The sequence below is a fragment of the Halichoerus grypus genome, chromosome X, assembly GCF_964656455.1.
Source record: "Halichoerus grypus chromosome X, mHalGry1.hap1.1, whole genome shotgun sequence".
NCBI lineage: Eukaryota > Metazoa > Chordata > Mammalia > Carnivora > Phocidae > Halichoerus > Halichoerus grypus.
In genome coordinates, this window is record NC_135727.1 from 91,687,687 (window position 1) to 91,711,021 (window position 23,335).

Below are 23,335 nucleotides of genomic sequence, written 5' to 3' on the forward strand. Positions count from 1 at the left end.
ACATTCCTCAGTCCAACAGAGCTGTTTAGGCCCCCCCTGCAGCTGGGAAGTTGAACAAGGGCACCACAGGAACCACTGATGGTAAAGACTTGTCCAGGGGCTCAGTGCTTTAAGCCAGATGGGAAGGCATCTGTCCCCGCACCGGCCAGGACATAAGCCATGCTGACCAAGCCCTGGCTGACAGGTCGCAGTTAGCTTTCTTCTTCACAGAAGGAACAAGGTTAGAGAAGTTACAGGACTTGCTCAAACACGACTACTACCTCTCAAAATCAACATGGCAGGGAGTTAGGAGTAGGTGGAGCCGGACAAGGTGGAATTTGAATCCAGCTCAAATACAGTCACACGGACCCAGGTACCTGTGCTCTGTGCCTCCATCTCATCTCTTCCCAAGCGGGGAGGGTGGGAGGAAGAAGTGGCAATTCCCACCTTTTCTCTGCCCAGGCAACTGGCACAGCTAGGGTGGGGCTGAACCCTCTGGGCTACCACTTGCACCGACAGCTCCGGAAGTCCCTCCCTTCCCTGGAAGCACCAGGGCGTGCCACATCTGGGTTAATAATTGTTTATTAGGATTCAGGTTCCAAACAAGGTAGAAAGCAGCGGCAAGAGGGGTGCGGGGTGGGGGGTGAGGAGGGAACACCAGGCATGGCTAGCTGGGCCACTGCCAGAGGCCCGATGGGAGCCCTGGGCTGGAGGGGGGCGGGGCTGGGGCCAGCCTACTGCGCGTGCACGGGGGTCAGCGGATGGTGTATCGTACATAGGGGACCTCAACATCCTCGCCGCTCTCGTCGTTGCAGCACAGCTCAAGCACCAGCGCCCGCACATGGCGGCCCAGCTTTCGCTTCGACACACGGCTCACGATCTCGGTCATCCTGGGGGGCGGGGGAGCAGAGGCTCAGGGAGGCAGAGGCAGAGATGAAGGGCAGTGAACGGGGGTGGAACAGCTGCAAGTGGAGGCCCTCCGCCACCCTCCCCCCTGCAACTCACGGCTGATCCAACCGTTCCTTGAGCTTGGCGGCTGGCATGAAGAAGGAGTAGAGCATGGACACACCCTGGGACAGCATGGTGATCTCCAACTTATGCTCTGTCTGGAGGAGGGGGGAGGGGGACAGCAGCGTCATGGGGGTGGACAGCCCAGCAAGCCTCGCAGGTGGGATGAGAGTGAGGGAGGGGTCTCACCTTAAAGTAGTCCAGGAACTGTTTGAGTGTCATCTCCTCGCCGTTAGGCTGCAGCCCCTGGACCTCAAAGCGATCCCACAACGTCCACTCCTGGTTATAGTACTGCGGGACAAGGAACAGGGCTGATGGGCTGGGGGCCACCACAGGGTCCGGCCCCGTCAGTCCTGGCCTCGCCCGCCCACCACCATGTTAGCTCAGACTAACATGCTAAGTCAGATTGCAAGCCTCTTTTGTCAAAAACATGTGGCTTCCGTCGCACCTTGAGCACTGACACCCTTCAGTGACCGATGACCGACATGGCCTAGTAACTGGGATCCTGTTCTGTTCTCATCTCCTACCCACCCTCATCCTCTCTCTCACTCTGCTCTAGTGACTTACTCTTCCTCAAACATGCCAGGCATGCTCCTACCTCAGAACCCTTGGAGAGACTCATCCCTCTGCCTGGAATGCTCTCCCCTACCAGGAGCCTGCGTGGTCTGCTTCCTCCCCTCCTCCAAGTCTGGGCTCACAGGTCATCTTTTCAGCAGGGCCTTTCCTGAGCATCCCACATTTAAAGGCCCCAACCCAAGCCCTTGCCACCTGGTACTCAAGTCCTCCTTACCCTGCGCTCTTTTTTGGAGGTTCTAAAATAATTTATCATGTTATTTATAGAATCTATTACACAGGGGCGCCTGGGTGGCTCAGTTGGTTAAAGGACTGCCTTCGGCTCAGGTCATGATTCTGGAGTCCCAGGATCGAGTCCCGCATCGGGCTCCCTGCTCAGCAGGGAGTCTGCTTCTCCCTCTGACCCTCCCCCGTCTCATGTGCTCTCTCATTCTCTCTCTCAAATAAATAAATAAAATCTTAAAAATAACTAAAAAAAAAAAAAAAAAGAATCTATTGTACAAATAAATACAATCCTAGCACCTACAAGAGTATCTGGCACACAGGTACTCAGTAAATATTTGAAGCAAATTAATGAATGAAGCAAGTAAAAGTATTTACCATAAGAAACACCCAATAAATGTTGGTTGCTATTATTATGTTATTAATAATCTCTCAGGATACAATTAAAAGATCCCATCTTTTCTGAGGGCTTCCACAGGCAGGTTCAGACCAGTGCTTAGCACAGAACAGGGTCTGAGAATAAATGAATAATGTGTGCACAAAGGGAATAAGTAGGTGCATGCTGACAGAAACCCTCACCTGGTGACAGGCTATGAAAACAAACTAAAGCAAGCTGCTCTACAGAGAAACATCCCACTCACAAACCCAGCGGCCCTGATGCAGGCCCTTACCTGGTGACGGGGTGCAGCAAGGGGTTCAGAGAAGGCAAAGAAGGGCAGGGCCAAGTTGAGGAAACCATTCTTGTAGGAGTCAAGCTGTTGGTGCCCATGCACCACTTTATACAACTCCAGACACACAAGGCCAACCACAGCTGCTGTGGTCGTGGCAATGGCGGGGATGATCTTCCCTGCAATCAGCTTGCTCTGTGAGGCAGGAAGGATCAAGACACGTGGTAGTTAAGGTAGAAGAGGCTCAGAGCCTACACAGAATGAATGGAACGTGGAAAACTCAAGCCTGGGGGGTGGGGGTGAAATCAGGTCCAGACTCCCCTCACCTTGTGCCGGTCTGCAGGGGGAATGTCATAGTTCTCTGCCCGGAGGTTGGATGCAGCCACAATGAAATCCATATGGAAATTGCTGTCATCATCCTTTTATGAGTGGGGGAGGGAGAAGGGGAAGGGCGGGGAGATGATGAGAGGATCAGAGTCGGAGGAGGAAAAGGATTCCTGGCCCCTGGGGACACAAGTATCCTCCACTGCAATTACCTGCAGGGTTCTCTCAGATCACAAAGGCATGGCTGGGAACATCTATACGTTCAGGGCCATGTGGCAGGCCCATGATCCAATCCCCGTTAAAGACCTGCGGCTGCCTCCAAATCCCCATTGACCCGTTCTGTCTAGCCATCCCCCTGCCTGCCCAGGGACCCGACCCAGCACCTTCTCAAAGTCGATGGGATACATCTTGAATCCAGGGAGCTTTTCTGGACTGGGCAGTGTGGCCTTGAGCTCCTCGAGACGGCTATCATCTGCAGGAAGAAAGAGACCCCACTGACCCTTTAGATCCCGGGCCAATGTCTGAGGTGGAAACGGGAGCCAGGGCAGGGGCGGGGGCAGGGAGGGCAAAAGATGTTCAGGTAGAGAAGACTTGAAAAGGAAAGTTATCCTGGGAGAGAGGAGGCACAAGGCGGAGAGGCAGAGCAGGACAAGAGAGCACAAACCTGAAGGAGACAGAAAGGGGGCAGGTATGTGGAGAGAGAGCTCTCCAGAGACCCTAAGGAAGACATCAGGAGGAAGTGAACATGGACAGATCCAGAGATCTGGATGGGAGATCTGTAGATCCTGGGGAGAATGTTACAGAAAGAGGTGGGGTGACATGGAGAATATGGGGGAGGGGGTGCGACAGGGGTATGAAAAAAATATACAGAGGGGATACTGGGGGGAACATGCAGACGTGGAGATAGAGGAAAGATATGGGGAGGGAAAAGAAGATAATGAAGAGGAGAGAATTGGGGCATGAGACATGTAGGTGTTATGTATCCCATACACACTTTACATGTATCATTTATATACATTTTATGTATACCTTACGTACATTACGTAGATCTCAATGTACAGTTATGCAGCTATATGCATGTATATACATATGTACGTAAGGAGAAAATGGAGGAATATAGAGACGAAGTGAAGGCAGATGTGGAAGGAGAGATGGGAAGAAACATACGGCGAGTAACATGAGGGGGTAGAGATTTGGGAAGGGAGATGGGGAGACGACGGGGGAGATAACAGGAGAAGGGAAAAGACCGATGGAGAGGAAGATGGGGAGCATGGAAGATAATGCAGGGAGAGCCACATAGCTGCAGATGCTGTATCTAGTCTACGGACGGGGAGAGGTACGGAGCAGAAGATAGATAAATCCACAGACTGGGCGTCAGAAAACTACAGCACTGAGCCCAGGTCAGCCCACCACCTGCTGTATCAATAAAACTTTACTGGAAAACAGCCACACGCGTTCATTTACACATTGTATATGGCTGCTTTTGTGCTTCAACTGCAACAGGTGATTAGCCGCAGACACTCTATGGCCTGCAAAGCCTGGGAGTCACTATTTGGCCCCTCACCTAATACGCAGCATGAGCTGGAAGAAAGAGATGGAGAGAGATGGGGAGTTGGAGGAGAGAGACATGGAGAGGAAGATAAGGAGGGAGTTCTGGGGAAAGATTTATGGAGGGCAATATTAGGGTGAAGAAACATACAGAGGAACACAGGGGCCAGATGTCAAGGCACAGAGACCACTGGTGGAGATCATACCCCCCAAAGAAACATAAAAAAAGAAACAGAAGTTCTTTTTTGCAAGGCAAATACACACAGAAGACCAGAGAGTGGGGAGAAGGAGCGAGGGAGACAATTTGCCCCAACCGAACGACCTTCTTCACACTTTAGGAGAAGGGAGACTCAAAGGAAGGTGTGGGGAAGTCTCAGGCCTGGGGCAGCAGAGCAGAGCCAGGGGCAGAGAACAGGTGGGGAGGCTGGCCTGGGCAGGGGACAAGGGGGGTGGTGACTCCTGGCCGACTGGCCAAACACCCTCACCAACTGAGGCATTGGCGCTCTGCAGCTCCTGGTCAGAGACGTGGATCTTGACGCCAGACTTGGGAGTAAACTCGGGGACCTGCACAGACCGTAGGAGTGTGGCCACAGCAGCTCGGTCCTGAGAGCCTGTCAGCCCATAGGTCTGGGCAAACAGGTTGGCGGCAGCCATCACGTAGTCCAGATGCAGGGGCTGGGGGAAGGCAGGGCCCAGGACGGTGAGGACATCGGCTCTCGCCTGATGTGTCTCAGCCTCCTTCCCTCCCACCCACCCTCCACCTGACCCAAGGAGACCCCAGGGAAGAGACTTACATTGTTGACATCAAAGGTGAGCGGGTGTGGACAGCGTTTGGGCCCAGACCAGAATGGAGCTCCCGAGCTCGTGAGCTAAAGGAGGAGAGAGATTTTTGAGGGGCAGGACTTGAGAGCTCTCTAACAAGCCTAACTCCTGGCTGGGCACCCACAGGGCCCTGGAGTCAGTCATGAAAGACCCAGACTGTAGGGTCCTGTAGATGGAAGTTCCGGTGCCAGGCTGAACCAGGGACCTCGCTGAGCAAACAACTACCAATTCCTGGGCACTCGCTTTGTGCAAGATATGCAGCCATTTCACAAACTCTTACGGACTGCCAGGCACTGTACTAACTTACTATTAGTAAGTACCAATAAATCCTCACAAAACTCCTGTGAGGTAGATTACCGTCATGTCTACTTCGCACGTGAGAAGACTGAAGTGCAGAGGAAGTCATGTGACTTGCCCAAGTGCAAATGGAGCTGGGAAGCGAAGCCATATGGATTCTTGCGCTCTGGACTACAAAATTTCTCCCCCATAATCTGTTCGGCCCTGGGAGTCTAGCAGGGCTCAGGACACGCCACAGGCATAGGAAACAGAAACACAAGTCTCTTGCTCCAAGGCAAGGCAACGGGAAAAACGGGTCAGACTTAACCCGTCTTCTGAGAGCCCCATGCCCTGGGGTACCTGCCACAGCCAGACTCCTGGCCGGGAAGAGCATGTGGAGAGCCCACAGCAGGTTCCTGTGCCGGGAAGACGCACTGCGCCAAGCGGCCGTGGCCGGCGGGCATTACCTGGTCGGGAGGGAAGTTATGCAGCAGCTGCCGGATGTTGTTAGAGTACTGGGTGTGCCAGTGGTGGCAGGCCCAGCTCACGCAGTCGGCCCAGGTCTGTGGCCGCTGCAGCACCAGGCTGCGCTGCACGGCCTCCAGCACCTCCAGGGGTTGGGTGCCTGCCAGCCGCAGGGTCCGCTCCACAAACTTGGGGTCTCTATCAGGAATTGGAGGGGGTCAGAGGGGCAGGATTACACAGTGGCCCTAGGAGTGGGCTCCAGGGCCACCCCACTTTCTCCATGGAAAGCTAGTCCTGACCCCCGGCGATATGAGGCCTGAGCCTTCACTTGACTCATCTGCAAAGTGTGCCTGGTGCTGGGTGTCACTGGTGAGGAAAGCAGGCAGGATGCCTTGGCGGGCAGGCAGGGGATGGGCTGAAGGGGCACCTGGATACTTACGTGAGGTACTGGTTCACGTTTTCCGCCGGCTGCTTGAAGAGGCCCTCAAACTCATCCCGAGCCCACTGCAAGACAGAACAGATGGACGACGTGGAGGGACGGTTGACAACTGGGGATTTGTCATCAGAGAGACCATCAGGGAATGCATCCAATTAGAAGAACACCATTGCTTTGAGAAAAGGGAAGCCCTTTGCCACTGCTCCCCAACCTTCCCCACTCCCCCACCCTCCGGCGCCTCAATTTAAAAACCAATGAACTAAGGGCGCCTGGGTGGCTCAGTCGTTAACCGTCTGCCTTCATTCAGCTCATGATCCCGGGGTCCTGGGATCGAGCCCCACGTCGGGCTCCCTGCTCGGCGGGAGGCCTGCTTCTCCCTCTCCCACTCCCCTGCTTGTGTTCCCTTTCTCGCTGTGTCTCTCTCTCTGTCAAATAAATAAATGAAATCTTTAAAAAACAAAAAACAAAAAACCCCAATGAACTTGATCTGGGCGGTGGTTACACTAGTGTATGTGTGAAAAAAAAAAAAAAAGATTCTTAAGGATCTGTGTCCCTTACTAAAGATGTTATATGGCGATTAAAAAAAATTTAGTTATATTCTACCATAATTTAGAAAAAGAAAGAAAAAAAATTCAGATCCAAACCAAAAACGATTGCCATACAGGCCCTGGCGCTGAGCAGCAAACAAGACAGACGCTCTACACTCTGAAAATTCCCAAGGACAGTAAATGCATTCACTGGTGAGGGAGTTTGGAGGAGAGCGCATCTAGGTTCAATCCCCAGCTCTCCTACCTAGTATCCAGTTTGGGGACTTCAGAAACACACAGCAACACTTATCTTCACACCCTCCTTTCTAAAACAGATACCGTAACAATAAGGACTCTGCGGTGGGGTTGCAAAGAAAAAACAAGCAACTACGTATCTACTGAAACGTTCCTAAACCGGCCCCAGATACACAGTAAATGCCAAGTGCTTTCTGAACCGTGAGGCCGACACTGCTATCAGCCCCATTTCACAGAGGAGGAGTCAGGCACGGAGCGCTGGAGTCCGAAGTCACACACGGCCCAGTGAGAGCACAGTGGGGACACAAATATGAACATGCCCACTCTGGAACTCCAGGCAGAAGGGAGAGTGGCCGAGGAAACCGGTTTTTCCCTATTTGGTTCTCACCCCCACACTCCTAACTAAACATTCTGAGCAGTTTGTTCCCGAAGACAACAGGGTCATTCTCATAGCACAAGAGTTCTCGGGCCGCGCTCAGGTTCTGGTTCGTGGCCCTGGGGCCAGCTGCCTAGGTGCGTTCACTCTGTAAGAAGTCAGCCCGATGACAGGCGCACTGGGCTGTATGCTGTATGCACACGCATCACACAAACAGAGTCATCCTGAGAAACTAGCTGTCGAAGCCATTTTGAGCAAGAGCTGTGCACACCTGAAGAGGAACTAAGCACTAAAGACCTAAATAACTGCAAGAGGTAGTAAGAAATCACCATTAATTTTGTTCAGCATGAAAGTAGGGTCTTGGTTAGACAGCAGCAGTTCTCACCTGGGAGCGATTTTGCCCCCCGCCCCCCACCCAGGAAGGGAGGGGGTATTGGCAACGTCTGGAGACATTCTGAGTTGCTGCAACTGCCATCTACTGAGCAGAAGCTAGGGATGCTGCTAAGCACTGGACCGTGCAGAGGACGCCAGCCCCCACCGACAAAGAAGTATCTGGCCCCAAATGTCAATAATGCCAAGGTCGAGAGACCCTGTTATGCAGAGCTCACTTCCCTCGCGGAAGCGTATTAGATTAAGGAGGTGTTATGATAACCACGACACGTTTCAGCACTAAGAAGGAAAAATACAGCAATCTAAGAAAAAAATGTGTCAAAACATTAACAACTATTAAATCTAAGTGAGGAATGATATTTGAGTATTCATCATACCACTCTTTGTATTTTTCTACATGTTCAAAACTTCTCAAAATAAAACAAAATGAATGAATCACTCTAGAAACCCAGGCTGTTGGATGGGAAGCGAGGGAGGAAGGTTTCAAGAGGAAGCACATCCTGAGCTTTAGGCTTGTGACACCTGAGGGGGCCTAGTGGCCAAGAAGGTGCCTGCCCCCACCCCTCTCCCCCCTCCAGCTGATCACCTGCAGGGTGTGCTCAATGGCGTTGGGGAAGTTCTTCAGAGTGCAGATGGGGATGGACTTCTCAGGCGGATCCTGGCTAGAGCTGTAGGACTCTGTCAGGAAGGGGATCACCACCTGCACATTGCCCTTGGTGCCCAGTGTGCCAGACTCCAGCAGCGGCTTACGGTAGTACACACAGCGGCGGTCCATGTACATGCCTATTGGGGGGGTGGGGGGTGGGCAGACCGTGTGTATGTCAGGAATGTCAATAGAGAACGTAAAAACAGACACCCCTAATACATACACACACGCGTGCGTGCGCACACCACCTTTGCCCCTGACCTCCTCGCCCGCCTCCAAACTCACGGGCATCCACATTGTCGAGGGCATTGGCCACACCATCCAGGTTTTGGAAGAAATCGTCATCATAGATGCGCTCCGTGTCAGCGCCCACACGGTTCTGGTGGCTCGTCACCCGGATGTGCGGATTCATCTGACGCACAGCTGCAGCGGCCGTGTCTGACTTTAACTTCTAGGGGGACGAGGGCAGGATGGGAACACGGGGCTCAGCTCTTCATGCATTCACCCAACAAACTTCTATAGAGTGTCCTCCTAAACATGGATTTACTTAATGCCCGGGAAGAACCAGGTTCTGAGTTCAGAAGGCTCCCTAATTTAGCAGGAGACAGTGTTCGACAGCGCCCCATGGCCAGGGCTGGGACAGAGGTGGCAGGGGCTCAAGGAAAGGAAGCAGTGAACAAATGCAGATCAGAGGCAAGAGGCCAGCCACTCTGTTTCTACGCCTACCCAACATTTACTGTTCTTTCAGATAACAGCACCCAGAGCTGGGATCCATCCTCTCAAACGAAACGATCCTTTCAAAGGCCAGGTCAGGTCATGTCCCTCCTCTGCTCAAAACCCTCCCGACTCCCCCTCTCCACAGAGGGGAAAAGGAGTTGGCCCCCACTTCCCCTAGCTCATCTCCTACCCCTCTCCCCACCATCAGGATCCTGGCCTGGAGCGCTCTGAACCCAGAAAAGGGGGGCTCTACTCCCTTCCAACCTCCAGGTCTGCAGAACCGAGCCCTTCCCTAACCACTGTAACCAAAACTGCCAACCCATCTTCCGGGGGTGCCCGACTTCCCTTTGCTTGCTTTTGTTGTTTCCTTTGCGCGGCACTTATCAGCATTAACTCCAAACCTCACCCTTACACCGTGTTGCTTGCTTATGGTCTGCCCTCCCCACTCCAGAAGCTTTCTTTCCTCGCTGTATCCCAAGTGCCGAGAGAAGTGCCTAGGCCAGTGGCTACCTGGTTACTGAGTCAATGAATGGCGAGGGGAACAGATCCTGGGCAGGCACACATGGCCCTGTCACCCACGGAAGACTTCACAGCTCGAGCCGTGTACGGCCCAGGGTCCATCCGGCAGGGAAGAGTGAACCTAGCACAAATGTCCTCCTAGGGAAGGCCTGCTGGCAAGGCCGGCCCTTGGTTGGCACCTGGGAACCTGGATTTCGGGAGGGTTCGCACCATGCCTTACCTGGTAAGGGTGGCTCCCTGTGCCTAGACTGCTTATGCAAAATACGGATTCTGCTGAATTCCTGCTTTCCTTCTGGGAGGCTGGAATTTGGGTATGTGCCCAGCAGAGGGTGCCTATGTGACCAGCCCATAGTAAAAGCCCTGGGCACTGAGTCTCTAATGAGCTTCCCTGGTTGGCAACATTTCACATGTGTTGTCACAACTCGCTACTGGGGGAGTTAAGTGCATCCTGTGTGACTCCGGGGGAGAGGAGTCTTGGAAGCTCATGCCTGGTCTCCCCCAGGCTTCGCCCCGGGCGCCTTTTCCCTTTGCTGATTGTGCTCTGCATCGTTCTGCCGGAAGAAATCATAGCCGTGAATACGGCTATGAGCTGAGCCCTGTGAGTCCTCCTAGTCAATCATCGAACTTTGGAGTGGTTTGGGGGACCCCCAACACACTGTCCCAACCAGCACTGATAAGAGGTCAAGGGAAAAAAAAAAAAGTGAGATGAAAAATGGCAGATTCAACGCAAGGATACTCAAGAAACGTTTCCTGAATGAGGCAGAAAAGCTGAGACAAAGAGCTGAAGGAAAAAGGTGGAAAGGCCTCCCTCCTTTCCAGAAAGAATGGAAACAAAAGACAGGAGGAAAGCCAGAGGACAAAATCCCACCCCCTCTCCCCATCCCACTCACCGTGACGTCCCAGGGCCGGAACAGAAACTGCCGGTTCAGATTTGACTTCTCAATAGTGTCCATGTCTGTGACAACAATTTCTCCGCCCTCCCCACAGCCCAGCCCGATCATGGCGAAGTTCTTGAGCAGCTCACAGCCAATGGCTCCTGCACCCACCTAGGAGGCAGCCGAGAAGAGGGACAGAGGCCGGGTGGGGTAACACAGGTGAGCGTGACGGCACGCACTCTTCCTCACTCCCCCCGAAGACAGCAGGGGAGGCGAAGTGAGGCTAGTGCCACATCCTCAAGTCCCAGAACTCTAAGAAATAACCCGGAGCCATCTGAGGGAAGGCAGCAACGGCGGGCGGGTGGGGCGGGGGGGGCACGACACAGAAGGACGCACTAGGCTTTCCCTCGAGATCAAGAAAGTGGCAAAAGGCACGCAACGGAGGTACCAGAACCAAAAGACCTTCCCTCGGGAGGCAAGAGACTCCAGAAGAGGTGGCCAGAGGCCTGGGACGTGCAGGTAGAGAACATCTAAGGGGATCACTCACTAGGAAGTACTTCTGCTTGCCCAACTTCTCTTGCAGGTCGGAGCCAAACACGGCCACCTGCCCATCATAACGGTTCTGGCGCTGAAGAGTGCAAAGGGAGGAGGGTCAGAGGGGGTCTCGCCAGAAATGCCCCCAATGATGTCTTCCCCGTGGGCCCCACTCGCATACCGGGTGGCACTTGTCCTCCGTGAGGGCCTCTTTGTCCTCCGGGAGACACTCCAGGGCATCAAAGTATAGCCACTGCATTATGGGCATAAACTTCCCAGAGCAGGCCTGGGGATTGGGGAGGAGAGAGGAAGCAGTCAGTAGTTAATTGGGACAGATGGACAGTAAGTGATGGAGTCAGGGAGGTGCCTGGCCCACCCCGACCCTGCCCTTCTCCACCCACGCTTACCTTCATGACCTCCTGGGCAGCCAGGCCCCCAATGAAAGCGTTTACGGGTGCCAGATCCCCAGCAGCCACATAGGCCAGCTTTCGGATGAGGTCCTCGTCCAGGTTGTCCTGCTGCACTGCTCGCAGGGCTCGCGCATTCACGGCCCGGGCTAAGGTCACCAGCTCTGTCGCATCTTCCTGGTGGGGCAGAAGAAACCAAGAAGGCACCTGTCAGGCCACTGCGGGAAGAGGGATGGAGAGGGGAAGAGGAGAGGGAGAGTGGACGGGTAGAGGCACAGTGGGCCTTCAGTGCCAAGGTCACCTGCCCTGGTTGGCCCACCCACTCACCCACCTCATTGCGGGGCCGAGGGGGCCGGCCATGCTGAGCACAGAACTGGTGTAGGGCCTGGAAGCCAATGTGCAGCTGGGCGGGCCGGGAATACTTGGCAAAGTCCGTCATCACGAAGTCAGGCTCTGCCAGTGAGGCCAGCAAGGATTTCTGTGGGGGGCAGGGCATCAGAGCCTAGAAATGCCCAGAACCACCCCCCACCCCCCACTACCCACCACACTCACAAAGCTGATCTTCTTAGGTACTTTGACCTGACTGACAATGCCTCCACGGATGTAATCAGAGAAGCTGGAGGTGTCACAGATGCTAAAGGTGTAAGGACCTAGGTAGACAGGGAAAGGGTCAGGCTATCTGCCTTCCCTAAAGCCCACAACACCCTCAAGATAAGGGAAAAATCCATGGATTTTCAGGGAGCTTGGTCATCGGGAGGCAAGACCCCACCCCGGGTTCTACTTTGACATCAGAAACCATCTCCCCTCTGCCCAAGACCCAGGCTCAGAACCCACGAGATCCTGTGCTCTTGGATCCAAGTCTACACTAGAAGACATTCTCTGCTCCCTGTCCACATCAGCTCAGACATGAGCGGATCCTCTGACCTGCTCTGTTCAAACGCCAGAGACCTTTTCCCTGTCAGCGCAGATACCAGGGACCTGTTCGCCTATGAACAGCTCGAACACGAGACAGCACCTCTACCCCAGGCCCACCAGCTCTGGCTGGACCACAGGGGGGTCTGTCTCTGATTCATCTCGGACACCCAGCATGTGTCTGTCTCCCCTCGCTCAGAGCCCAGGGTCATACCTCTTATCATCCCTGATTCCTCCACAGCCCTAGCTCACCCAAGACTTTGATCTCCATGGGCTGACTTCCGTTGAGTTCAACCATGCCCTGTACTTCTGAAAAGGAGACAAAGTCGCCATTCTCAAACCCATGTCGGGCCTCATCCAGGCAGGTGACCACACCGGGGTTGTCCTGATTATTAAAGGAGAAATGAACCTCAGAGGTGGGTTCAGGGTACCAGGAGCAGACAGAAGGCTTGCTGCTGCCCATCCGCCTGCCAGGACCCCTGAAGCTGATCTCCTCACCTTGGTGACCATAGAAACCATAGCACTGAGTGGCTGCTCCCCGTTGGAATCTGTGAGGATCATTTCCTCTCCAAAGTCACAGAAGAGCTGCCTGTAAAGGGAGGCAACAGGGCTGATGCCCCAGACTCCCATGCTCACGGGGACCCGCGTGTCCCTCGAGATGCAGCGAATACTTGCTGAGCAAATTCAGCCCATCACTGCTGGGAATCACACAGCGCTCATGTCACGTGGGGAGAAGTGGACACACAGAATCCAAAACCCGAGTGGCTGAGGGGCAGGGCGGTGACAGCTCAGGGGTCTTGGCCCGGGCCTGGCAGGGGTCGGGGAACCAGGGTGGGGACACTCACCCAAACAGGCCCCGCGTGTCTGCCACCACCAGCTTGATGCCACGGTTGTGACAGAACTCACCGACCCGCAGCTGGTCCTCCAGGGGGGTGTTGGTGAGGACCACCACCTGTGGAGAGATGGAGGCTCAGGGCAAGGGCCCGGCACCAAGGCAAAGGGGAGAGAATAATGGAGGAAGGCTGGTGCCTGGGGCCGGGGCGGGGGGGGGGGGGGGGGGGCGGGGCTCAGAAGAGTTCTTAAAGCTTTCAAAGTATCTACCGTGGTTCAGTAGATACTTTCACAAAGTATCTACTATTTATCAAATTCAGCCAAGGTGAGACCCAGAGAAAAGGGAAATGCGAATCCCTGCATCAGGGCAGGCAAAGTAGCCGGCAAGGCAATGAGACAGCCAGGAGGAGAGAGTGTGAACAGGGAACTCATTTACGCACCAACACCCACTGCCGCCCGCCTACAACCCTGCCTTGCCCCGTGAGACACAGGAGTAAACCTCCCTCCGCAGCCCAAGTCTGAGCTCACTCCTACCACACCCGCTCGCTCCCAATTCTCGAAACAGTGCCTGCTGAACCGGGTGCCTTGGGACTTCGCTCTCTGCCGGAATGCCCACCCTTCCCCGCCAGGGCCAGCTCCTCCAACTACCTCAGGCTCAGCGGCGGTGCCCTGGCCCGCTGGGACACCCCAGGGCAGAACCTCAACCCCCACAGCTCCTCTTTCCGGCTCAGAGTTTTTATTTAACAAACAAGCAGACGGCCCTTAGCACGTGCCAGCTGGTATCCCAAGCACTTAGCCCTCACAAAAACTCGATGAACTGGGTACTACTACAGGTCCCAAGTCCACAAACAAGAACAAAATAAACCAGAGGAGATCGAGTGGCCTGCCTGAGGGCATCCTAGTAGAACTGGAGACCCACGCTAGGGCAGTCTGGCTCCAGCCTGTGCTCATAACCACCACGCTGCATGGGTCTGCCCATTCACAGCCCCACCCCCCCCGAAAAGGGAGGTCCAGGGTCTAAATCCCACCTGCGTCCCCGACACGAAACCTGGCACAGAGGCTAGCCCATTTACCAGAGAACTAATGAACAAAGCAAAGATGGACTGGGAGAAGAGTGGGCAGGAGGCTGGGCAGTGCGCCCCCTCCCCCCAGCAAGGTACCTGAAAGCCACTAAGGAAGTCATCAACCAGAGGCCCGGTGTAGGCAGTGACAGGCACGTAGCTGTTGAGCTCGGCGAGGCGGGGCTGGGAGACCTCAGCCCGGTTCTTACCGATGTCCTCCTCCCGCAGGTAGAACTGCAAAGGGGAGCCAGGGAGGAAGGGAGTGGTGGCAGAGCCCGGGGGACTGGCACCTCTGCCAGGGAGAAGGGCTGCCAAGAAGTACCTGGGAGGAGAGGTCAGCCCACTGGGCAGTGCCCTGGTCATGCAGGGTGACAGCCTTGACCCCACCAAGGATGATGTTCTTGGCAATCTCCACACCCAGGCCCCGCAGGCCTGACACCAGGACGCTAGAGGTCTGGAGCCGCTTCATGGCCTCATGGCCCAACACGTACCTGCCAGGTTGGGGGGTGTTCCGGGTCAAAGTCTGGCCCTCCAGACCCTGTCCTCCCAGTGCCCCTCCCGCTGCTTGGCCCAACCTAGGCCCCACTTACAGCTGCCGGGAGTAAAGGCCCTCATCTATGTCTGCTTCACTGCCGTTCTTCGCCATTCCCTAGGAATAGAGGAGAAGAACAGGTTTGGGGAGATACAGAGGAGGGCGTGGACAGATACACAGTGATACGGAAGGCTCTCCCACCCACCACTCCCACCACCCTGCCCGCCAGGGTGCAGGAAGAAGACGCTTACGTTGGTTGGCACCGAGGGCACTTCGGACAACACGGAGTGGGCAGGGGAACAGTTAGAACCCGGCTTTGGATCAGGCCCGGACACGCGACGTTTCTTGGACAGCGGCGAGCTGGACATCTGGAAGGGAAAAGGAGGGTCAGAGGTGAGCCTGGGGCATGTGAGTGCTGCAGCTGGTTAGTGGTGACTGTCGGGGTAAGGGAAGACTTAAGGGCTGGTATCTCCATTTTACGGAAGAGGAGGCAGGTACAGAGAGGTGAGGTGACTTGCCCAGGGTCACACAGCTGTCAGAGCTAAGATCTGAACCCAGGTGGTCTGGCTTGCAATCCATGCTGCTGACCACTAGGCCATTCGCCTTTCTCCCCAGCCCAGCATGAGGGAGAGACTCCAGTCCTGCGGGGTGAGAGGAGTGACATGAAGAATGTCCTTGTGGGAAAGTCAGAGGAGGCTGTAGGCTCAGGTCAGACCTTGCCACTCTTTGACAGACCTCATTTAAGCCCTGTGGGCTCGGTTCCCTCACCTGTGCAACAGGGCTGACAGGGCCACTTACCTACCCCATGGAGTTGCCGAAGTGACGAAAGAGAGCCCAAACCACAGAGCCTGACACAGAGCGGACAGGCAACAACAAGCAGCCGTTCTCCCCCCCCTTAGCCCCGGCGACAGGGGCGCAGGAGGGAAACGCGGCTTAGACTTCCATCAGGGTGGCATGATGGCGGGAGACACCTTGCCAGAGACCCAGTCCCCGGAGGGGCCCAGGGAAGAGAGTTTTCTGAAGCCCACCGCACCCCTCCCCCCAGCTCTGGGAGGGGAAAGGCCCAGGCCAATGAAAGAGGTCACGGGGAGAGACAACACACACACTTCCCAAGCCCTGTCTGCACGTGGAGCCCCTTAAACAGGTTGACAATAATGGTGGATGAATATTTATCAGGAATCCTCCCTGTGCCAAATGTCATACTAAGTAAGCACTTTATGAGCCTTGCCTCACTTTGTCCTCAGGGTGTCTCCGTGAGATCTGGACTACTATCTATCAATAACATCCCCCAACTCACACTGGAAAAAAAAAATTCACTCGGGGACATGTGGTGACTTGACCGAGGTTCCCACAAACACAGTGGCCAAGCGGGGCCCGGACCAGGATCTGCTGACCCTGAAGCCTAGGCTGCCGCCCGGTGTTATCACATTCCCTCCCCTCCATGGTCCTGACCCTGCAAGGCGGGGTTGAGCACCCTTGCCAGACAAATGAGAAAACCTGAGCTCATGAGGTCAAGTTAACCTGCCAAGCATCACATACTGGGTCCCAGAGACAGAACAATAGATAGAGCCTGCTGTGAGAGTGAAATCTGTGTGTGACTGGATCCACATGCCGGAGACAACAGGACCCTCGACCATTTCCCCTCACCACCAATGCTCTCCTAAGCCACTGTCCTCCTACACTGGGCCTTTTCTGACCCCCCCCATCACACTGAGCACCCCCAGTGCACCTAAGGTTCCATCTTGGCACCTGTCACACTCTGAGACTAGGCAAGAAGACAGGAGCTCCCTCCCCATCATCTACCAAGAGCTCACTGCCCGTCAATCACACGGTAAAGGGCTTTGTCTAATCCCAACAATGCCCATGAACGAGATAACCTCATGCCCACATCACAAGTAAGAAAACAAAAGGCTCGGAGAACTCAGTCACTTGCCCACAGTCACGCAGCTGGTGTGGGCCTGTTTGCCAAATGCCTCCTGGGAGAACAGAGTCAGGATCAAGCTCAGGACCCAGCCCATGGGGCTAAGGGATGAGGTGTGAGGGAGGAGGACCCAGAAGGCAGGAGGCTGGCTAGGGCCCTGGAGCCAACCAACCTAATTACTGGGAATGCAGAGCACTAACCTAGACAAGAAAAAGTTGGTGAATTAGTATGGAGACAAAAGCAAATCATAATTTTTCCACTTACTGACTCTCTGACCTGGGGAAGGGATCTCATTTACTGAGCCCCATTTTCTCCAAAGGCGGGGACAAACAGAACTATCCTCAAGGAGCTGCTGAGAAGGTTAAAAAAAGTCAACTTCTGTGGTCAGAACTCAGCGACTTGAAGACATCAGTAAGCTCCTCCCTGGACACCTGCAGTGGCCTCCATCACTTAGTTATCTCTTTGCCTTGTCACTGCTTTGCTCGTCTGGGACACAGCATCTCGTTTGCTTCCTAAATCAGAGATGACCCAGGGCCAGAGAGATCTTTAATATCTGCACTTTTTATCTCCGCATTCCTGTTGCTGCCAGCAAGGGTCTAAGCAAGTTCTGGGTAACTGTTCCAGAAAAGATTTCAACTGCAGAGATTTGCAACAGCCCAGTCTCAAGGCAAGCAGGAGGATTCTGGGGCAGAAACCCCCGAGAGGAGCTAAAAATTCCCCCTACCCCCAGTACAAAATTGATACCCTTTCTCCCTCAACATATGCTCAGGCCCCAATTAGAACACATATACTATCTGTTGTTCAGCAAACCTGAACTGGGGCTCAGAGAGTTTCAGAATTTGCCTGAGGTCTCCAAACTGGTGATTTTGAAGCCTGAGCATTCTCTACCACCCAAACCAGAGAAGAAGGTTTGAGGTAGGAGTCCTGGAGCAGGTTTGAGAGGGGGCAGGCACAGGGTCAGGTTATCAGGACGGAGAAGCTAGGGCACAGGATGCTGGGGCCTGTCAAGCCTCCTGGGAGAGATTAACTGAGAAGTCCCTGGGAACATAAAAGAGAGGAGTCAGGAGGTAGTTGTTTGAGCCCATGGAGGCTCAGGAGGAGATGGAAAAGGGGGTTAGAAGTCATGGAAGGCAGGCAGCGGAGGGCCAGGCCAGATTGTTAAGACTCATATCTGGGTCTTTGGAAAGGATCTTTTAGGGAAAGGCCAGGAAATTGCACTAGAGGCCCCCTGAGGCTGCAAGGAGGTAGGAGGGCAGTAGCTGGGCCCCATGGAAGCTACACAGGGAATGGGTGGGGGATTCTGGGGCCCAAGGAGGCTACAGGAAGATGCTGGGGTCTGGGGAGAGGTGTGTTCTCCATCAGGAGGATGCTGGGGCCCTAGGGGTCTCTGCAGATGGATGCTGTTGGCACAGAAAAACCTTTGACCAAAAATAACAGGGACTTGTAGGGAGACAGGTGTCTCTGACATCGATGTCAAGAGTCCCAGGAGACTATCTATGAAGGTGAATGCTAAGTCCTAGGGTGGGGTTGGGGAGGGATTTCTAATGGAGCACAAGGGCCTTGTGTTGATCTCTGATTGGTACATGCTAGGTACGGCAGCTGCTCTAACAGAGTGGAAAGAGGAGGCTGAGCCCAGACAGTTCTGGCCCTAAAAAGTTCAGTAAGCAGATACTGGCTAGGTCTCCAAGTAGGATTGGGTTTCTCTGACCAATTATGTGGAATCCCATGGAGGCTCTGAGAGTAGATGCTGAGGAGGAGGTTTTCTACTCTGACTGAAGACAACTAGGCCTGTTGGGGGAACTGACATCTGACAATGATGTTGGGGTCCTACGAACCTGAAGGCCTCTAACTGATGCTGGGGACCTTGAAAGACTCTGAGGACAGATTCTGAGGCCTGATGTGAGGTTAAGGGATCTGTGAGAGAAGCTGCAACCTTGGTTGGCTTTTGAAGGCAGAGGTTGAGTGAAGGGTGGGGTTTGAGGTGAGTCTGATGGAGGGGGCTGGAAGGCAACAGGGTCTGCAAGGGCAGGTGCTGGCCGGGGGATCCGTGATGGAGAATTATGTATCCGAACAGTTCCGCCCTGGTATTTGGTCCTTCGGGAGGCTCTGAGGGAACATCCTGGGAGTTAGGAGTGTGTGATCAGGGAGCTGCTGAGGCCCACAAGAGGCAGTCTCCAAAGAGAATACTGAGACCATGAAAAAGAGCATTCCCTTAAAGTAGAGAAAGTCTCTAAAAGCAGATGCTAGAAATGAAAGGAGTCTCTAAAGGTAAATGTTGAAGAGAACCTCTGATTAGAAATGCTGGGCCCAGAGGGCTTTCTGATGGAAGATGCTAGGGCCAGATTGGGGTTGGAGATGTGGAGAACCGGTCTCTGACATGGAGGCCAGGCCCAAATTGTCTTTCACAGGGTCTAGTTTCCTTGGAGGCTCTACGGGCAGATAATGCCTGTGTGAGTTGGGGGAGGAGGCAGAGCGATCTGAAGGAAGCTGCTAGAGAAGACTTACAGAAATGAAGGCCTTCCCCGGGGTCTAGCCCCTCTTGGAAGCTGTGAGAGCAAATACTGAAAGACTAGGACAGTCTGAAAGTAGACTCTGGGGGTAGGGCTTTAATGGCATACATTGGTGGGGGGCTTCGACCAGGAATGTCAATTCCCTAAGTCTCTGTTGGCGACTGAGGGGCGTTCTGACTTGCGATACAAGGTTCAGGACAGGGTCCCGGTCCCTGACTAGGGATACTAGGCCTGAGTCTCTAAAACCAGATCCTGCGGGGGGGGGGGGGGGGATCTGACCCCAAGGTCAGACTTCGGAGCCCGAGGGCTGGTCCAGGATAGGAAATGTCGACCCCGCCCCAAGATCTGTCCCCCTCCCTCCTCCCCACGGATCCCAAGCATCCGAGTCATCACCGCCCATCCCGACATCAGCCTGGCCCAGCGCCGACCCAGGTTCATCCAATGCTTCCCGAAACCCCTGCCCCGGCCAAGGCGCTGAGAAAGGCCGTTTGTTACCAATGCCGGTTCCCCGGGTCGCGCCGCCGCCAACTCCTCTAGGAGCCGAAGCCAAGCCCGGCCGCCACCCTCCTCCTTCTCCTCCTCCTCCTCCTCCCTGCCGCCTGGGCCGCCTAGAATCGCCGCCGCCTGGGCCGCCTTCTCCTCCCCCGGCCGTAGTGGTAGTGCTCGTCCCAGCCACCTCCTTCACCTCCGCCGCCGACACAAGATGGCGGCCGCAGAGCCCGAGGCCGGAACAAAACCTTGAGCCCCACCCCCCAGGAACCCGGATGCAGGCAGGCCGCGCCCATTCATGAATCATGTATAATGGTCCCGGCCTGGTGTAACTCATTCGAAGAGGAAGAGCGCCACCTTGTGGCGAAGGTGGCAGCAACTAGGAAAACAAGTTAAAAAAAAAAACAAAAAACCCAAAAAACCATAGAAGCCACGACCCATGGAACGTGAATAATGAATACATTGTTGCAGCCAGGCTGCCAAGGAAACTAAGAAAGGACCTCAAGCCCACATTTCCTGATCATGAATTATGCATGAGGCCCGGTGGTTGGTGGACTAACTCCCTGCAACCAAAAAGCCAATGTTAAAACATGGCAGCCACGCCCCGTTGCTCATGAATAATTAATAATCTCATAGCAGCCCGGAAGCCAAGGAGACCAAGGCCACATCTTATCATGAATAATGCACGAGGCCCGGTGGGCTGGAACAAAAGGTACAGGTCCGCCTATTGCTGCATCTAATACCCTGTAAGCAGGGAAAAAGGGCTACCACAGGGAAAACACACTCCCCCGGCTCATAAATAATGCATGATGATGCTGCAGCAGCTCAACCTGGAAACTCAGAGAGGTCAAGAAAGGTCCCACCTAGTTACTTATGAATTATGTATGAGGCTGGATGGACAGAAACACTCAAGACAGCCCTGCCCAGCTAGTAGGGATTATAGTACTCCAGGCGAGGCAACACAGCCACGCCTTCCTGTTCATGAGTAATGAAAGACGATGCTGCAGAGCCACAGGGGAAACCCAGGGGGAAGTGTAGCTGCCTTCTCCCCACCCCTGACTAACATCAGGGCTGCCTTAGTCCAACCGAATCCAGACTAATATGCCTTTGGCAGGTGCTTCAGTTTCCACAACTGTAAAATGGGGATAGTAATAGAACCCATTTACCTCATAAAGGCAAAATGTGCTATTATGAAAATCAGAGAATACGGATCAAGGTGTGAGCTAGCAGTGCTGACACAGGGCGATGTTAAATTTAAGTATTATACATTAACATAAAAGAACTATGTCAATATATATTTATATTAATATAAAATTTGTTATGGGTGAGGGTATACTCAGCCACTAGAGAAACCCCCAACTTGGGGCATTATTTAAAAAACAATGTCTTGACCAGGCAATGAAATCTTATTCAGGACTAAAAAGAAAAACAAACAAACAAACAAACAAAATGCGTTGAGACAACCAACCGCCTAGAAGGACAATGGAAAACAGAATGCTAAGGCCACCAGTGTCCACTGAATAGGTAGGATAGAGGACCAGGTCACCAGAGATACAACTGTATACCAAAGCCTCAGGCGCACAATAAGCACCCAATACATTTCTCTCAAATAACAACAGATCATGTTAACAAATCGCATATTATGGTGATGTGTCCTTTCCATGCATTGTGCCACTGATCTCAGGAATGCAGAGCAGGAAATCGGTTCCTTCCTGGCCTTCAGGTCTTAGCTCAAAGGTGACCTCCTTAGAGAGTTCTTGAACCCTCACAAAAATCATTTCCACCCACCGATGACTAGCTGTGTGAACTGGGGCCAGACACTTCACTTCTCTGGGCCACTGTTTCCCCACCCATAAAATGAGAACAATAGTAACCTACCTTGTGATGGAGTTTAAATGAGTAAATGGGCAGAAAGGGCTTAAAACAGTGCCACGCACAAGTGCTGTATGACTAAAACTAGCAGTAATACAGGCCATTAAAGTGGTGGTGGCGGGCGGGGGGCGGGGGGAGGAGGGGAGACATTACGGCATTTGATTATGACTACAGACTCCGGAACTAGATTGACTGGGTTTGAATCCCGGCTCAGCCACTCACTGACTGTGAGTAACTAACTTTAGGCAAATTACTTAGCCTCCCGGTGTCCCAGTTTTCTCATCTATAAAATGGGATAATAACAACCTACCTCCTAGGATTGTTGTGGGGATTAAATGGGCTAATAAAGTGTGAAATGAGTGTAAACTCATCTGATTATCATTATGCCCATACCCATTTTCAGGCTCACGGAAAGATTTGCCAAAGATCACACAGCTGGCAAGGATCGATGGGATTTGAATCTAGAGCCTGTGTTGATAATCTGGAGTTACTGAGCCATAAGGAATGAACAATGTAGGAGGCCTCCTCCCTTCGCTAGATTTAAGGCTTAAATCCTGGAACCTGTAAGGGAAAGCTAACAGCGGGTCATGCAGATGAAACCGTAAAAGCTACGCCCCTCATGAATTATGCACAATTACGCCCCTAGAAAAGCCACAGAAAACTCGGGGCGCTAGTCACCTTTCCGATTAATCAATGAGTTGTAGTTTGCCCGGCGGACTGCAGGACTGCCCTTCAGCACACCCCTCCAGCACGCTGATCCGCCCCCTCGTGAATAATTCACAAGCCGATACTTCCAGCGGACCAGGTGCGAAAGAGGCAAAAATGGGCTTCCTCAACGGCCCCACCTCCTCATGAATAATGAAAAAGCCGCGGCCAACGAAGGCCCGGTAGCACGCTGTCCCCTCGGGAAGAGCCTAGCACACTGGGTTCCAGCGTCCCTTCCACAGCCTGGCCTGGGGGTCCCTCTCCCTAAAAACGTGTGGGCTCCGACCTGTCCAGTCGCCTCGCCCCGAGTATCCAAGCGCGGGGGGACCTCATCATAGAACCAGAGGTCACAAAGGCCATAGATACATCCACAATGCCACGTCGGTCCCGAACGTTCCCACTGTCACAGGACCTTTCGTGAAACAAGCTGTCCCAAAATGCCGCCTTGACTTCAGGAACCTCAAACTTCGCCTCTCCCTTTGGGGAGTACCCCCAAATCCTGCCTCATGGACAGAGAACTCATACACGGACCTTAAGGGTCTCCTCAAACATCCCCCTAAACCCTGCCTCCGAGGGGTATATAAATCCTGCCTCCCAGTGATACTCCCGAAAACAGACTCAAAATCCCATCCCGGTGTCCCCAAATGCCACTTCCTAAGGGACTCCTCAAAAACAGCCACCCCGAAACGCCACCCCGGGCCCAGAGCTCCAAATGCGCCCATTAGGGGATCCCCCAAATTGAGCCCCCTCCCCCAAATGCTGCCTAGGGTTTGGGGGCACCGTGCTCCAGCTCACCCCCTGCGCCGGGCGGAAGCCTCGCCTTCCTGCTGGAGATGAGCCGAAGCCACGGGGCAACGGAAGAGCAAACCAGCTCCGTCGTACAAGACCAGAGTTTGCGCGGAGCTCGGAAGCGCGGGGCCTTGAAGGGCCCCCGG

The 23,335-nt window shown here is 54.0% G+C and overlaps 1 protein-coding gene across 3 annotated transcripts; it reads right to left on the minus strand.

The window, feature by feature from the left end:
- Positions 1-545: 545 nt before the first annotated feature.
- Positions 546-23,335, minus strand: LOC118551494 (ubiquitin-like modifier-activating enzyme 1). 3 transcript variants are annotated; one of them, XM_036117285.2, is made up of 27 exons: positions 19,830-20,045; positions 15,422-15,544; positions 15,155-15,271; positions 14,962-15,020; positions 14,694-14,862; positions 14,471-14,605; positions 13,325-13,431; positions 12,978-13,068; positions 12,732-12,864; positions 12,120-12,217; positions 11,899-12,045; positions 11,568-11,744; positions 11,342-11,446; positions 11,174-11,254; positions 10,642-10,797; positions 8,801-8,966; positions 8,456-8,652; positions 6,325-6,389; positions 5,888-6,083; positions 5,117-5,191; positions 4,808-4,997; positions 3,158-3,246; positions 2,777-2,869; positions 2,454-2,645; positions 1,177-1,278; positions 985-1,085; positions 546-869 (listed from the first exon to the last, which is right to left on the minus strand). In XM_036117285.2, exons 3-27 carry the CDS (start codon positions 15,269-15,271, stop codon positions 734-736), a joined length of 3,177 nt encoding a protein of 1,058 aa, XP_035973178.1. In that variant the 5' UTR covers positions 15,422-15,544; positions 19,830-20,045; the 3' UTR covers positions 546-733. The 3 variants fall into 3 exon arrangements, with proteins under 3 accessions (XP_035973178.1, XP_035973179.1, XP_035973177.1); XM_036117286.2 differs by lacking the exons at positions 15,422-15,544; positions 19,830-20,045 and adding an exon at positions 23,196-23,335; XM_036117284.2 differs by lacking the exon at positions 15,422-15,544.